Source organism: Lampetra fluviatilis, chromosome 8, assembly GCF_964198595.1.
Source record: "Lampetra fluviatilis chromosome 8, kcLamFluv1.1, whole genome shotgun sequence".
NCBI lineage: Eukaryota > Metazoa > Chordata > Hyperoartia > Petromyzontiformes > Petromyzontidae > Lampetra > Lampetra fluviatilis.
The window spans coordinates 13,691,922-13,707,944 of NC_136282.1; the positions used below are offsets into that span (position 1 = coordinate 13,691,922).

Consider the following 16,023-nt stretch of genomic DNA (forward strand, 5'->3'; position numbering starts at 1 on the left):
GGGAGAGAGCCCAAACTTTACGCCACCGTGCCCGATCGCCTGACTCTGGCGCCCCCCATAGAAACCGGCCGGGTGGGCAGAGCGGGCAGCAGGGCGGATGGTAAGAGGGCTTTGTCCATCGTTGCAACTGCGACGCAGGCGAATCTAATACGAGCCGTGCGAACCACGACGCGCCAGGGCAGCAACCCCGCGGAAGGCGAAGCTTTGCGTCGGACTTTTCGCGTCCTCGCTGAGCGGCGACCCCGTACGCAGACGTCCCCAAGAAGCTGACGCCTTGGCCCCCAGCCGCGAAAAGCATCTTGCAGAGCCGGCCCCTCGCCTAACGAGGCAAATGCCGCGAGGCACAAGAGCTCTGAAGCACAGCCGCCTAACGAGCCCAATTCTCACGCGTAGCTCGCAGCTATTTTCATAACGAGGCGTCTTTAATCGCGATCTGTTTACTCTGGAAGATAAAAAAAATCACGTAAAGTGGTCGTAACGTTAAGAGGCTGCGTTGTTTCGTGTCGGGGTGTTTTTCTCTCCCCCAAGTCACGGCTGTAGCGGCGTTGGAAATCGCACGGCGCGTGTAAGCAGGCCGTTAATTATTTCCCTTGTTTGAACATTTCCATCTTTGGGGAGGGGGGTGGGGGGAAACATGAGGTTTGGCATCGACAAGTCCGATCGATACGACATCCGCGTCGATCCGCCGGTCAATTAATCTCTGATAATGAGGCCACCGGGTCCTCCAGGGGGCTTGGAGCAAACGAGCACAACGTGGGCGTCCGGCTCCCGCTTGAAGTCGGAAAACCCCCGGGAGACTCCAGGGGTCTTCACCTGCCTGTCCCTCGTCTCAGCAAGGTCACGCAATTGATGTGCCCCACGGCCAAGCCGGAAGTTTTGACCGGAGAATTTTAAATGAATCATTTCACGGGGAGTGGGGGCATGGGGATGGGAGATGTATACACACACGGAAGGAAATCTAATGAAGCATTAAGACATATATTTGAGACTAGGCTATAGCCCCGTCCAAGGAGGTGTATTGCAGTTAATCTGAAATATTAAATTGAAAATAATGACCCGCTCATGATTACATTTTGCCTTAAAACTTTCGTGACTGCAGGAATTAATATTCGGTAAAGTCACGTAGATATAAAAATAGAAATAAAGTGAATAAAAATGTAAAATAATATCTTAATTTTAGAACTATAATAATAAAAAATAATAAAAAACAAAAACCACTCATGTAGACTGTAGCCTGGTTCTTAATCTGAGTGAGTGTACTGGCAGTCTATAATGTAGACTGTAGCAATGGTTGTTAAGCTGGGTGAGTGTGCTGGCTATTTTAATTATTTTAATTTTTTATTAACTTTCTATTTATTACCGATCATGATTATTAATGAGGGATGGGGCGGGGTCCACATGAGTGACGTCATCAGCTCATGATCATTAATTAGGGGGGGGTGCCCAATGTGGAGTGACGTCACCCGCTAATTATTATGAATGAGGGGGGTGCCTCACGTCACCCGCTCATGATTATTGAGGGTGGTGCTCTATGTGGAGTGACGTCACCCGCTCATGATTATTAATGACGGGGGGGGGGGGCTCATGTGGAGTGACGTCACGTGCGGGACACACACACACAGCCTTGTTTGGCCCGTTATATTAGCTGCTGCTTCGATTTCTTTATTCGCTTTAATTTCCATAATTAAAGGTCAAAATGAAAGTTAATTTGCGTAAACAAATTTTCGTTTCCGCTCCACCTTCTTCATGCGGAGTGACGTCACCCGTTCATGATTTTTAATGACGGGGGGGGGGGGTGGAGGACCCCACCTGTTCATGATTATTAATGAGGGGGGCTGATCGACGTGGAGTGAGGTCACGCGCGTTACACACAGACATTCTTGGCTCATATATTAGTGACTGTGATACTGATGTTTGTATAAAGTCCACTGTGACGCCGAACTGAATTCATGTTTGGACCGAGGCTCTATCGGTGATTTTGTAGCAATTTTAAATCATCGTAATAGTTTTGAGCCTTTGTGGATGTGAAACTCACCACACCACGTCGGTTATAGGGGATTGTTTGACCATACTTGACCGCACGGGTGAGTGCGGGTTGACGAGGTGGGGATATAATTTGCCACTGATGCTAGCCGTGGGTGGGAATCGAACTTGGCTGAGTTAAACCACTGAGCCACCGCGCTACCATTTGAAATACGTAAAGATGAACATGAATCTATACCAACTTCTAACAAACAAATTATAATCACAAAGCAAGTACAATTATTAATACGTTAGTAGTAGCATTGACAGCCCATAGTGTAGAGGGAGGAACTTGCCAACAACAGTAGTATACCAAACAGTCTTTGTTAAAAACACTTTCATTTCAAAATAAACAAACTCATTCCAGTGTTTCACATGTAAACATGTAACACAACACATTATGTTACACAACAACACAACAGGACCATGCAAAAACATAACTGCAATTGGTTGTAATTCCTCATACTCCAACAATCGATATCTATACTTGCAAATGTACAGCCCTTTTGTCAATCCACTGCCAGATTAGGGCCTCCCCACGCCTGACCTGGGCGACGAGGGCTATCTGACCGTACTTCACCACGCCGGTCGGCGCGGATTTGGTGAAGGCGTCGGGAGCATAACAAGGGGGCAGGGGAAGCGTAGAAGTAGAGGACAACGATGGATTTCGCCGCACGGATGCGTTGGTCGCCGGATCGGGCGATGTTACTCACAGTCGAGGAAACACCACTTGGGCGAGAGACGCTGGGAAGACAGCACCCGAGGATTGGTGCCATCGCCCTCCTGCTGCACAGACGAGAGAGACGGCGGGTCTCAATATGTGGCGCGCACGTGTCGAACATGCACACAGCACCCACCAGTTCACGGTCACACCTCGATGCCAGTGATCCTCCAAGCAAGGTACTCACCCGCCGCCCCACACCATCGTGGAAAAATCACAAACCTTCGACTTAAAGCTTTCGTGACTGCAGGAATTCATATTCTTGGGTTTTTCGGTAAAGTCATGTAGATAGGTTCCAAGAAAATAACAAAAAATAACAAAAAAAACTACTACGTTTCGATCTTCCTGATGACGAACTCTTGTGTTGCGATCAAAAAACGTATTTTTATTTTTCTTTGAACCTATCTACGTGACTTTACCGAAAGACCCAAGAATATCACAAACTTTGCTAATTAAATGAAATCGATTCGTATGAGATGCACGGGGAGAGAGGGGGGCAGGCGAGTGGTACGCGTTGGGGATGGAGGTTATCGTCCCATTCGTAAAATGAGAAGATTTTGTGGCCTACGAGTCAGAGCTTCCCCTATTTCATTGCAATCGCGATATTCATTTCAGCGGTGGCGCAGCACAATCACAGCCTCGTCGTACAAACAACCAGGAAGCCATGCATAGTCCACGATGTCAGGTGCGTCGTTTGAACTGGGCCCACGTAAGCAACGTGCTGTGTATTTGGTGTAAAATCCAGTAACTCCCGACGCATGCAAAATCACATGAGCGGAGCAGCTCAGCAATCACATACGCGAGACGACGTCGACAAAATCAAGAGGAAAGATTGAGGACGAACAAAGCCAAAGCTCCCCCGTATAGCCTCAACAAACTGTTGGGGCAAGTACTGTTAGCAAGCACCTAAGAAGGCCCGCATGGCACACGAGGGGTGTGGGTGGCCAGCACCATGCCCGGCGGCCTTTGTCTCCCTCGTCGTGATGTTTACACACCGCTCCAGGTACTCATTTGAGGCTGAGTCGATCAAGGGGAGGCCCGTGACCAGTTCAGATAATCATCACTGGTGTTGGCCATGAGCAGGAATCGAACTCGGGTCGCCGAGTGTTCGTAGCGCAGCGCGCTGACCACTACGCTTCCGCTTCCGACGAAGAAACACACGCAACCGCATGCCCCACATGTGAACGTGCATGCCAAACACGGGGGCATGGCACAGGATTGGGATGCAGAGGGATGCAGGGCGGGTGGGGGGGACAGACCTGGAACCTTCGCTGGAAGCTGGGAGGGATAAAGGGAAAGTCCTGCAAGGAGAAACAAAGGCGACGCAGCCAGAGAGTGAAGCTAACGCCGGTCCTTCCTTTCCCCCCCCCTCCACCTCCTGCCAGCTTCCCTCCCGTGGAGTTAAACACCGGCCAGCAGATGCACTCACCCTGGCTCGGACATGCGCAGAGAGAGCTGTGTTGGAAAAGAAGAGCGAGAACTTTTTATTGATGCTCATAATTTCCATTCGGACCCCCGACTGTTTCTTATCAATGCCAGGACAAACCCCGTCGCAGCGTCGCAGCGTTTTAATAGTGAGGACCGGTGCTCCCCCCTCCTGCCCCCCGCACAAATCGTTACCCCTGCCTAGTTTCCACTCGGCAAACGCACGCTGTGCCCTGTGCATGTGAGACCACATCTCTGCAACACGAGTGTTGTAGCAGAATTTTGCATTTTGGAGTTGGGTGGGGGGCAGGAGGGGCGGGGAATGGGGTGGCAGGGGGGGGGCGGGGGGGCAGGGGGGGCTTGGGGAGGGGTTGCAAGGGGGGCGGGGGTGACAGGGGGGGTGGGGGGGGGCGGGGGCTGCTTGCGTGGGTTTGAACATGGATGCCGCCCCCCCCCCCTTTTTTTTCCTCCGGAAAATGCAATTAAATCAATCGTGGATTTTCTTCAAATTTTCTCTATGTTTAAGAGGATTTCGTACTCATAAAGAACCCATGTGGTTAAAAAAAAAACTCTCCCCTAGCAACCAGAGGACAAGCTATGAAAGTCACCGGGTTATGGGAAACGGTCTGTGGCTAAGAGCATGAGGGTTATATGTTTAGACAAATGAGTCCAGGGTAAAAAGGGCAGCCGACCAGTCTGACGTAACTGCAGGGAGGATTGCGTTTCCTTGCACGCGCGCGCGCTCAGAATTCACGCCAGCCCTTCCATTTCTCATTCTCTCCCGCTGCGCTGCTTTAGCTCCGCTGATGGCGGCCGCCCCCCCGTGGCATCAGAACTATCGCCAACGATTACTTTTTTTTGCGCCCCCCCCCCCCCGCATACCATCCCCCACAATCCCCTCCTCTTACGTTCTTTTTGTGTGGGAACACCGCGGGGTCTCCTGATGCTACGCAAAAAAAAAAAACCCCGGGTGAATGCAGACCACCTAATAATGCAGCCCGCGACGAAATCACGTACGCATGCGCGCCGCGAGCGCGTTGAATGTCTCGTGCGTTTTTTTTCCCCCGCCCGCGTTTTGAAGAACGTCATGTGCTCGCGAACGCGTGCGCACTCCGCCACCGCCGCCGCTCTGACCGCCCGCAGCTGGACCCTGTGACAGCGCAGCAGGGCAAGGGGGCTGCTGGATCATCGCTCGCCCGCGAGTGGCGGAAACAAACGCAGACGAGCTGCCGCCGTCGATCGCCGAGTCCCCGGGCGGGCGCAACCGCCGAGACGCGTGTGTAATCGGCGCGGCAGCGACTCCGCGCGATCGGCGGGGTTGGAGCGCTGCCTCAACGTGCCGCGTGGTTGTTGTTCGGCGCGACGTCCGACGTTTCGCTCCGCGCGCTGCCAGCTTCTTGAGAACGTGAAACGTCGGACGTCGCGCCGATCGACACGCGGCGGCGCGACGGAGAGCTGTTCGGCATCGCCGTGAGAACCTGCGCGGGAAGTGCCGCGGAGATTCGCGCTGACAACGTAAGGCTTCGCAAGGATTTAAGGCAAAAAAAAAACGAGCCCGATTGTTTCCAGTTCACGCACGGACTTACAAATGCAGGTTGTGCAAGAACACACGCACGCACGGCGCTCACCTCTTGAAGGCGGTCAATGTGTGTCCGACACACCATGAGGTCGCAATCGCCAGGCACCACAATGACCCCCAAGGGCACGGCTGGAGGGGACACGTGAAGGGCAGCGGGGGAGAGAAGTTGAAAGCGAATTGAGCCAAGGAACAACAACCGCAAATGTCACCACACTTACCGCAAGGCAGTTATTTTCGTTAACTGTAACCAAGTTTCCAACTGATTCTTTTTCTTTTCTAAAAATTGGAGTTTCATCGGATGTTTATAAGCATTCAAATGTCCTGCCAAAAAATGTTTATACTACTCAATAACATAAAAAAAAACATTTTAATTTGGTTCACGTTCTTTTGAGTGAAATCATTTTGGATGCAGCAAACATTATTATTTTGTTTATTGGAAATAAGCTACATGTCACGAAAACTGTCCAATAATCACAGTTACAATGTGGACACGCCTCTAACCGCTACACAGAGACTCGGGCTCTATTTCAGCCGGTAGGGCCCGTCGAGCCAAGCGGCTCTTTTAGAACAACAGCCACAGCCCCAAGACCATTGGCCGTAGTGGCTATGAGATGTTAACTCAGGAAGTCGTCGGTTCGATCCTGACCGTGACACCTGCATATTTTGAGTTTGTATGTTTCTCCCCGTGGTCGCGTGGATTTTTCTCCGGGTCCTCCGGTTTTCGCCTCCGCATTTAAAATCAACGTGCGTTTAGAGTATTTGGCTGCTGTGCATTCCCACGTGGTGATAAGTCACTTTGTTGAGCTATCATTTGTGGCCAGGTCGCTTCTGAAATAGAACTACATAGCTCAGTGGGCCTTACCTGGTATTAAACAAATTTAAAACATTTATAGAACGTGCAAACCAACAAGAGCAAAAAACAACTTATTCATATGTGAAACATGCCAAAACTTACTGCAAGCAGGAAACACATTACATAAAGTGTTTAAAAACCAATCAACAACAGTGCTGCTATAAATGTCCACATGATGTGCCACTTCATTGAGCTATCGTTGGTGGCGAGGTCGCTTCTGAAAAATAAACTAATGGCTCAGTGGTCTTTACCTGGTAAAAAAAAAATAGTTTAGTTGTATTTGTATTTTTTTTATGATTTTCTCACCTTTCCCATACTTAGCACTCCTATCGTGTTTTTTATATTGTTTGTTGTTGTAATGTTCTTACCTGTGCCCCTACTGGACATCTGCGAAAAAGAGCTTCATAGCTCATCGGATTCCTCCAGTATAAATAATGATTCTGATCCTGATTCTTGTCACAGGTGCAAGTAAATAAACCGTGTATACACCCTCAGATATAACGAAACTTGGTTCGAGCATTCATAGCGATCGTGGGCTGACGTGATTCTGCAGCAGTGTCTTAAAACGCATATGGCTAGGGAAGTTACTGTGACCCTCACCAGGACAAACGGATTGAGAAACAAACGACCAAATAAAAATTTTTATTTAATGCGAACTAGAAACCCAGTGCAATGCAGAGGGGCTCTATTTTTCACAGCGCATCTTGAGATGAGGTCTCCCTCGTAGACGCTTTATAAATCCAAAACGTAAGTGATGATCTATCCTTCCAACACTAATGTAAGCAGATTCATCATTGTACAACATTTTTCAGCAACATACAAATCGACTCAAGTCTTGTCTTGAAAGTGCTTGCACTTACACCAACTCTCACAATGCTATACGGGGCTCCTCGTGGTGACATAGGCACTTTGTAGAGATTACCATTTAATAACTTGTATTTTAAAATGTTTCTGCAAAATTCCTCCACGGCTCGTAAAAAATGTGACGGAGTTTGCGTGCGTGGGCATAGCATGTTTACAAAGCGGTGTTTGATAAACTTGGATATGTCAACAGAAAATGTGCGGGACTGCGAATGCACGAGAACTCAGATCCTAACGCACATCGATGTGTGACCTGAACAGACACACCAGTCACACTGTGATGCTATACCCAATATAAAATTGAAAATCAATCAAACCAATGCAAGAGAGAGCGAGAGCTCACAGTCCACACTGATCTACAATTCTTCGGCTCACAAACACTGCACGCGATGTTATCTTGGCATTCAAAATAACGTAAATGAAAGAGAGCCCATTAATGTTTGCGGAATTTACTGCAAAGTGGCGGCATTAATCCGTGACAACGGGATGTAACCATCTCCCCCGGGAGAGCGATCCGGCAACAAAAAAAAACTGGATAACTTCTAAGCGGGGAAAACTTTTAATTAATTTTGTAAACTCTTCATATTTATTCCAAGCACTTGCAACGTAATTGCCCCAGTTGTAATACATCTCTCAAATTAAAGTTCCCAGAGAAAGGGAAATTATGGTGCTTTCATATCACGCTCTGCGGCCGAAATAAAGGAAGAGAATCCTCCAAAGCTCTCACCTGGGCTGTACTGGACCATCTGTGGGAAAAAAATAGCTTTATAGATCGTCGGATTCATCCAGTATAAATACATAAATTTCGATTTAAAGCTTTCGTGACTGCAGGGATTCATCTTCTTGGTTCTTTCGGTAAAGTCACGTAGAAGGGAAATAATTAAATAATAACAATAAAACATAATAAAATAATTTGATTATGTTTTGTTTTTATTATTTTCTTATAATAATATTTTATTATAATAATAAAAATAAAACATAATACAATGATTTTATTGTTTTATATGTATTATTTTATTATTTCCCTTCTACGTGACTTTACCGAATAAACCAAGAAGATATAAATACATATTTTTATGATTCAGATTTTTTTTACGTGGTGCCAGAAGTGAAGATGCAGTCCTGCAATTGCTTTCTTGTGCCACTGCTGGTGGAAGCCCCTCCACTAGAGGAGAGCTTTCGAGAGCCCCAAGCAGGTATTTTCTCACACTGTTGCAGCCTCATATCAGTCCTCTGCTGTCACCCCCTCGGTGTGGAACTCTCTATCCCTTTGCACATCCGCAAAATCAAATACACTCCGACTTTTAAGAAACATCTAAAGGCCTCTATCTGTTTGGCCAGGCTTTCGAGCAGCCCTGAGCTTGGCTCCGCGCCTTCGAGCTGTTGGCTTGTCTGCAAAATCTGGCGCATTTTAAATGTCATTATTATCATTTGGCCGACTCCTCAACATTGTCCACACATCTTGGAAGAGGTGCGAGTAACCACACTTAACCCCAACTACACGACAAAACCTGCTAATCGAGAATAATCTGTCGGTGTAATCATTTATTCTGCTGAGTGGGCAACAGGCGGAGGAAGATCGGGAATTTTAAAAACTTGCGCCCATTGTTTCAACCGCCACGCCAGGAGGTCAAACCGGCGACCTCTGGATCGGTGCGCGCTGGCCGCTGCGCTATGGCAGCAGTCATATCACCAAGAATGGGCCTGATGTCATCAGATCGATGAAGCTCAGCAGGTTTGTACCTGGACAGTTTTTTCGGATGGGTGACCACCACGCACAACAGGCAAGACAGCAGTAAAAGCTATTGTTGTATTGTGCTTCTATGCTCCGATGCCAATGCCTTCACCAGCATGCACTAACCAGCAGGGTGACGAATGGTCAAATACATTCCGCAGGGAGGACCTCAGGAGTGGATTGACAAGAGTGCTGTCGAGAACAGCCCAAAAGGTCAACAATATTCGTATTAATTGCAACAGTCTCCCATCAGTTGACCTCTGATATGGCATTGTGGAGCCGTGGCGCAGTTGTTAAGAAAAGTGCTGGGGTATCATGCTGGCGACCTAAGTCTGATTCCCGGTCAAGGCTAAGATCAGTGGCAAGCGACAGCTGAATGGGCTCTGGGCCCAACTCCTTCACCAACCGGTACGCTCAAACGAACAAGTATGCTCCAACAAACCCTGACAGTCGACATGGCGTGGCAAGGCTTTCATCTAGCAGTAGACTGACAAAGACCTGTAAACGATCACTTAATACGTTAATCATCACAGCATTGTGAGCGGCATTAAAACAGCTGCCCTCAAAAATGCCTGAGCAGCAGCACGCACTGAGGTTAGAAGCGTCGAGCTGAATTGAAAGATGCACACACATTGATGTGCACAGCATTCCAAGGCACTCAGTGGGAGTGCCCGGCGCTTCGCGACCGCACTCTGTCATGAAGCCACTTGTTAGGAGACACAACCTCAAGAATGCGTGACCTTCAAGTGTTATTATTATTATTGCCGCCGCCACCGTGCGAAGCCTCATAACTTTGTCTGGGAGCAGGCGAACAACAGAGAATGATTCACTCGTCTGCCTCGAAAGGCTACCGGGGAAACCAGCTGTTAGCGAGCACTTGTGCTATTGTGGCTTTTGTGTCGCATGAGGCCAGAGGGCCATCAATCCTGGCTCTGCTGACGATGATGGTGATGTATAATGCACCGCGTCCGGCGCTCATTTTAGGCCGAGCAGATCCCCACGAGGTACGGGCTGCGGATGCCGATTGTCCCGTCATAAGCATGGCCACATTATGGACTTGTGTCACTGCAATCAAGACAGTTCACTAACCGCTACGCCACTGCTTGCCACGTGAAAGTATGTTTGGAGGCTCACTGTTGGCGAGCACCTATTAAGGGCAGAGCGGCCCGGCGCATGTGTGGCCAGCACCATGCCTGGCCACCTTTGTCTCCCCAGTGCAAATATTTAAACACCACATCAGGTACTCGTATTCAAGGCTATGCATATGTAGGGGAGGCCCAGGACCGGATCAAATTGTGTCGCTGGTGTTAGCTGTCGTCGCCGAGTTCACAGTGGAGTGAGCTCACAAAAACAAAGATTCCCTATCATAGCCTCCCCAGGTACACATGTACATCAACATAGGTAAGGTCCAGGAGCAACGAGCTAAACACTACACTACACAAAGATCCTCCATATAGTCTTAACAGACTGTTGGGGCACGTGCTGATAGCAAGCACCCATGAAAGCTGGCACAGCACACGAGGGCGTGAGTGGCCAACACCATGACTTGCCAACACCATGCCTTGCCGCCTTTGTTTCCCCAGTGCTTATGTTTACACACTGCACCAGGTACTCATTTGAGGCTGAGTCGAGCTAGGGGAGGCCCAAGGCCCGTTTCGGATCATCGTCACTGGTACATATGTACGCGATCTAACCCAAAAAAGCTCGATTAAATATACCGGTCGCGAAAGCCTACGTGTTAAATCGTCACCGGTGTTGGCCATTAGCGGGAATCGAACTCGGGTGGCTGGGTTCGTAGCGCGGCACGCTGACCGCTGCACTACCGCTCACCACACACACAAAAGTACACTCTAACATTTGAACAAAAGCCAAGAAACGAAATATAAATCAGAGGGCACTATGCTGGGGAGAACTGGCCTATAAAACAAAAAAAACGCATTCAATTCTAGCGCCTCCATTACCGTTTTACAGAAAATCCGCCGGTGGTCGCCAAGGGCCGGTTAAAACTCGTTAATCGAAGCGTAACCTGCCTGCATGTCTTGTGCGCACAGCAGTTAGAGCTCACTTTGTATCCCGTACTTTATGTACGCACGTTGAAATTCTTTCGCACAGTACGTAGTCGACGGTGCTCTTCGGAGGCTCCGGGAGTGTGCGTTGCGCGACGATCGTTCTACTGGAGCGGCGGCGCAGCGGTTAGCACACACCGCAGCATGAACCCGGTGAACTTAGGTTCGATTCCCAGCCACAGATAACGTCAGCGGCGAATGGTATTAACAATCAGTCCTCGGCACCCCTCTCGGCCCTCCACCAACCCTCCTCTGACCAGCGTGGTGAAGTAAAGTCAAACAACCACACCTTGAGGCTAACGAAGCATGCGGGCGCCTTCAGGCGGAAAGTGTATAAACTAGATTCAGATGCCCGCTTGCACTTCCGAGCAAAAGTTGTGCACTTGTGCAAGCCCGCCAATTCACCTGCAAGGCAATTTTCCACATTGATAGCCAAGCGAGTCGGCCACAGCACTGAATTCTCCCCCCCCCCCCACCACAAATAAACTTTCAAGGCAGCTCAACCCAAAATTTGCTCATTTTGCTAACACCCTCAAACCCCCCGATCCCCATGTCGACGATCCACGGAAATCCCAATTCCAAGTGGTGTGTTTTAAACGCACAAATAAAATCCTACCAACCCCCCCCCCCCTCCCGTTTTTTTTGACCGAGAGAGATGTGACGTGGGGGGGGTAAAAGAGGCTTGGGAAAGCGGAGGATTTTTGTTTTATTTTAACAACACGCAAGGAAATGGATTAGCGGCACAAAATGGAGGGCTCTGCCTTTGCCGGCCAAGATTACCAGCAAAGCGACCTCTCTGTGGCTGGAGTTGGCGACGAGCAATCGATTCGGGTAACCCCCGGTTTGTCGCACCTGCTGAGGGAATTAAATGTTGAAACAAACCAATTATTTGTTTTATTAATGGTAACGGACTGTCTGCTAAGGACTGCATGAGGCGGCAATTTGTCCTGTTGTTTTTTTGTTCGTGAACAGTACTTATCTCCAGTCGGGCAGCTGGTGAACATGTTTGATATCGGTTTCTCTATCCACGAACATGGCCCGGCGGTTGATTGCCCAATGCAACGTTAAAACGCGGAGAATAAATAATAACAAAAATTAATTCACTAGCACTGCCCTGGCTTATGAATGGGCAAGTTTAAGGTGAGCAGTTAACCCATTATTTGGTGGGAATTGTTCAAATGAGATACCGTTGGGTTAGACAAAGCCGGTATTTATATTGTAGTCCCAGTTGACAGGAAATTTATAATAAGTGGCAGAATTGTCCGCGCCTGCCCGCCCGCCCGCCCGCCCACTCAAACAATGAAACGCCGTGAAACAAACTGTAACAAGGGCACTATAATTAAGTATTGCACAGCCATTTGCTAAAGGAGGTGGGCATTAAAGCTCAACTTAATACATTTTGACAATGCCAAGTGCACCTTGCTGATCGGAACTTTAGAAGAAGTGTATTTATAAACCGGTGATGAAGACACGCCGTGCACTATAACACTGGAATTGTTTAGGGCTCGCATCTCTCCGTACGCTTCCCCTTCCATCGTGTTCTGCGCCCCCTTGCTGCGCTTGCAGGCATCCCCATGCAAGGCCCCAGTCAAGCTCCGCTCCTTTCAAAGGTCACTTCTTCTCTGCTGCTGCCCAGATGCACTGGGATTTTGTTCCCCGGCCATCTGTCCTGCTAAGTCAAGTTACCATGTTCCAAAAGTCCATGCTTGTCTTCTGCCCATAACGGACTCTTTCTCTCCAGTTTTCAGTATTCAGAAAGATAGGTGGGCTTGATGGATGGGGTGGTAAGACCGTGATGAGAAAATTAACTGGGGGAGCAAGATTGACGATAAAAGAACTGGCAACCTCGTAAAAAAAATCTTAAGCTCAACTTTTCAACCTTCGTTAGTGAGGTTCTTAATTGTAATTCATATATTTCCATTGCTTTTTGAACAAAATCAATGCATTTTCTGTGATGTGAAGAGGGCTAAGACACAACCAACTTGGTTCTCAAAAAATGAAAATACTAAGCAAAGAACTCTCAACAGCCAGCAATTCATACCATGAATGATTTGGGGAAAAGAAATCTTCAGCAGAAAATGTGAACATTTTCATTCCAAAAGGGTTTAGGTTTATAGTGCTTTGACGAATTAAGCTCTGTATATGCATCAATGCCATACTACCTACTGTGGCGTACGGTTCAGAAGCACGGTAATCAATGACAGAATGGGGATTCGAAGTTGAAAGGTGCACGCTTGGAATTACACATTGAGATACAAAGGACCACGTGGATTACAGAACACATGAAGGTTTAAGGATATCATTCAAACTGTTAAGAAATGTAAGTGGGCTTTGGCAGAACACATCACAAGGAGGGTCGATGGCTGATGATCAAGGACAATGATGGAATGGAACGCGTAGGACAGGACATGGACTGGGGAGATGGAGCGATTAAATGAGCTCAGAGGAGTATTAGATCACAGGATCGCAGGAAGTGGCACTGGCGTGAAAGGGCCTTCATCCAACAGTGGACTGAGGATGGCCGAGAGTTTAGCTTGTTTGTTCTTCCCCCGCACCTCCGATTAGCACGGTTGGCTACGAACGGTGCAAAAGAAGTTCTACATACCATACATAGACTCACACAGAGACCCATAGACTCATACAGAGACCCATAGACTCACACAGAGACCCATAGACTCACACAGAGACCCATAGACTCACACAGAGACCCATAGACTCACACAGAGGCCCAAAGACTCACACAGAGACCCATAGACTCACACAGAGACCCATAGACTCACACAGAGACCCATAGACTCACACAGAGACCCATAGACTCACACAGAGACCCATAGACTCACACAGAGTCCCATAGACTCACACAGAGACCCATAGACTCACACAGAGACCCATAGACTCACACAGAAACCCATAGACTCACACAGAGACCCATAGACTCACACAAAGACCCATAGACTCACACAGAGACCCATAGACTCACACAGAGACCCAAAGACTCACACAGAGACCCATAGACTCACACAGAGAGCCATAGACTCACACAGAGACCCATAGACTCACACAGAGACCCATAGACTCACACAGAGACCCAACGACTCACACAGAGACCCATAGACTCACACAGAGACCCATAGACTCATACAGAGACCCATAGACTCACACAGAGACCCATAGACTCACACAGAGACCCATAGACTCATACAGAGACCCATAGACTCACACAGAAACCCATAGACTCACACAGAGACCCATAGACTCACACAGAGACCCATAGACTCACACAGAGACCCATAGACTCACACAGAAACCGAAAGACTCACACAGAGACCCATAGACTCACACAGAGACCCATAGACTCACACAGAGACCCATAAACTCACACAGAGACCCATAGACTCACACAGAGACCCATAGAATCACACAGAGACCCATAGACTCACACAGAGACCCATAGACTCACAGAGACCCATAGATTGTTGTCCTTCCCCCGCACCTCCGATTAGCACGGTTGGCTACGAACGGTGCGAAAGAAGTTCAACATACACATATATATATCAATGCATGATGCATTCATTGAGCTTCTCTTGCATATTTACATATTAGTACTATACTCAATATACATCAATGTTTTAATCTTTCAGTAGCCTAGTTTTTCAAATGTGCTATGATAAAATGTGGAGGTGATTAGTCCGAGCCAATTTGCGCTGCAGGAAATGAAAAATTCAGCTTTGATTTAACGTTGATTCATGCATGTGCACTGTGTTCGATTCCTCGTGTGATGCATGTTTTTGTTTTTAGTCATGGATTTTGTTCTGCTTGCTTTTTTACTTTTTTTTGCCATCTTTATTTTCGTTGGTTTTTCTTTTGTCATTGCAGTGTCCTGCCAGGCCAATCCAGCTAATGACACTCGTCCCAGGTCTCTCTTGAGTGAAACAAAAGCCAACTTGAAACTTGACCGTGAACTTCGCTAACAAGAAGCCCATTAAGCGAATAAAACACGAGGAGGACCCAGATTAGGGGCAATTAGTCAGCCAAGGGAATTTCTGTCTCGGAAAAAAATATCACTCCATGAAATATGCATGGTAACTCCCAAAAATAATATGCCTCATTATAAAAGCAATTACTATTGAATCAAACATATCTGTCGAGATAATGCCATATCGGACAACTGAACAGAAAAAAAAACATTAGTATGGAAAGTAAGTCAGTCAAATAATTCGGCAACATGTCAGAAATTCTACCCGTGAGTTAATGGCCTGTGTGGTTCGGTCAATGAAAATAGCAGCAGCTGCCAATTAATAAGAGTTATCAATAATTCACTCTCCTAAATCTTATATAATTTTAAAACGCATCCAATTGTTTGTTTGTTTTTTGCCCAAAAGCTGCAAGCTCATTCATAGTTAATCATCACTATTTTTATTCTGCGCACAAGTTGGCAGCACACTAAACATTACAATCAAAGATATATCTAGCCGTGCTCCATCTATCAATCACTGAGATCCATTAATGTAACTCGGCTTCCCAGACCCCCGCTACTGCAAGCACCGCAGATTCACACTTTCCACTTCATTGAAATGGCAGGAAAAAGTCTGGCGTTTGTTGTGCAAGGGTTTTAATAGCTGGCGCTAATAAAACGTATTTAACACAAAAACGTGCAAATGACAGAGGTCACACATTACTGGTGACGTCGGCACAAAACTTTTACCGTCGCTTAAAAATGTAGCGTCGTCTGACCCCGCTCATCGTGCTCCACGTCAACAG

General features: G+C 47.7%; 1 protein-coding gene across 8 annotated transcripts in view; it reads right to left on the reverse strand.

Annotated features, from left to right (window-relative positions):
- LOC144933913 (diacylglycerol kinase zeta-like) overlaps window positions 1-16,023 on the reverse strand; it is a 236,031-nt gene that overhangs the window by 52,064 nt on the left and 167,944 nt on the right. For 6 of the 8 annotated variants that reach the window (XM_078859216.1, XM_078859221.1, XM_078859215.1 and 3 more), the window contains 3 exons: window positions 5,797-5,876; window positions 4,003-4,044; window positions 2,736-2,808 (listed from right to left, as the gene is read on the reverse strand). In XM_078859216.1, the coding sequence (XP_078715342.1) occupies window positions 2,736-2,808; window positions 4,003-4,044; window positions 5,797-5,876 (195 nt within the window). The remainder of the gene's footprint in view (window positions 1-2,735; window positions 2,809-4,002; window positions 4,045-5,796; window positions 5,877-16,023) is intronic. The other 2 variants (XM_078859217.1, XM_078859220.1) reach the window with 2 other exon arrangements.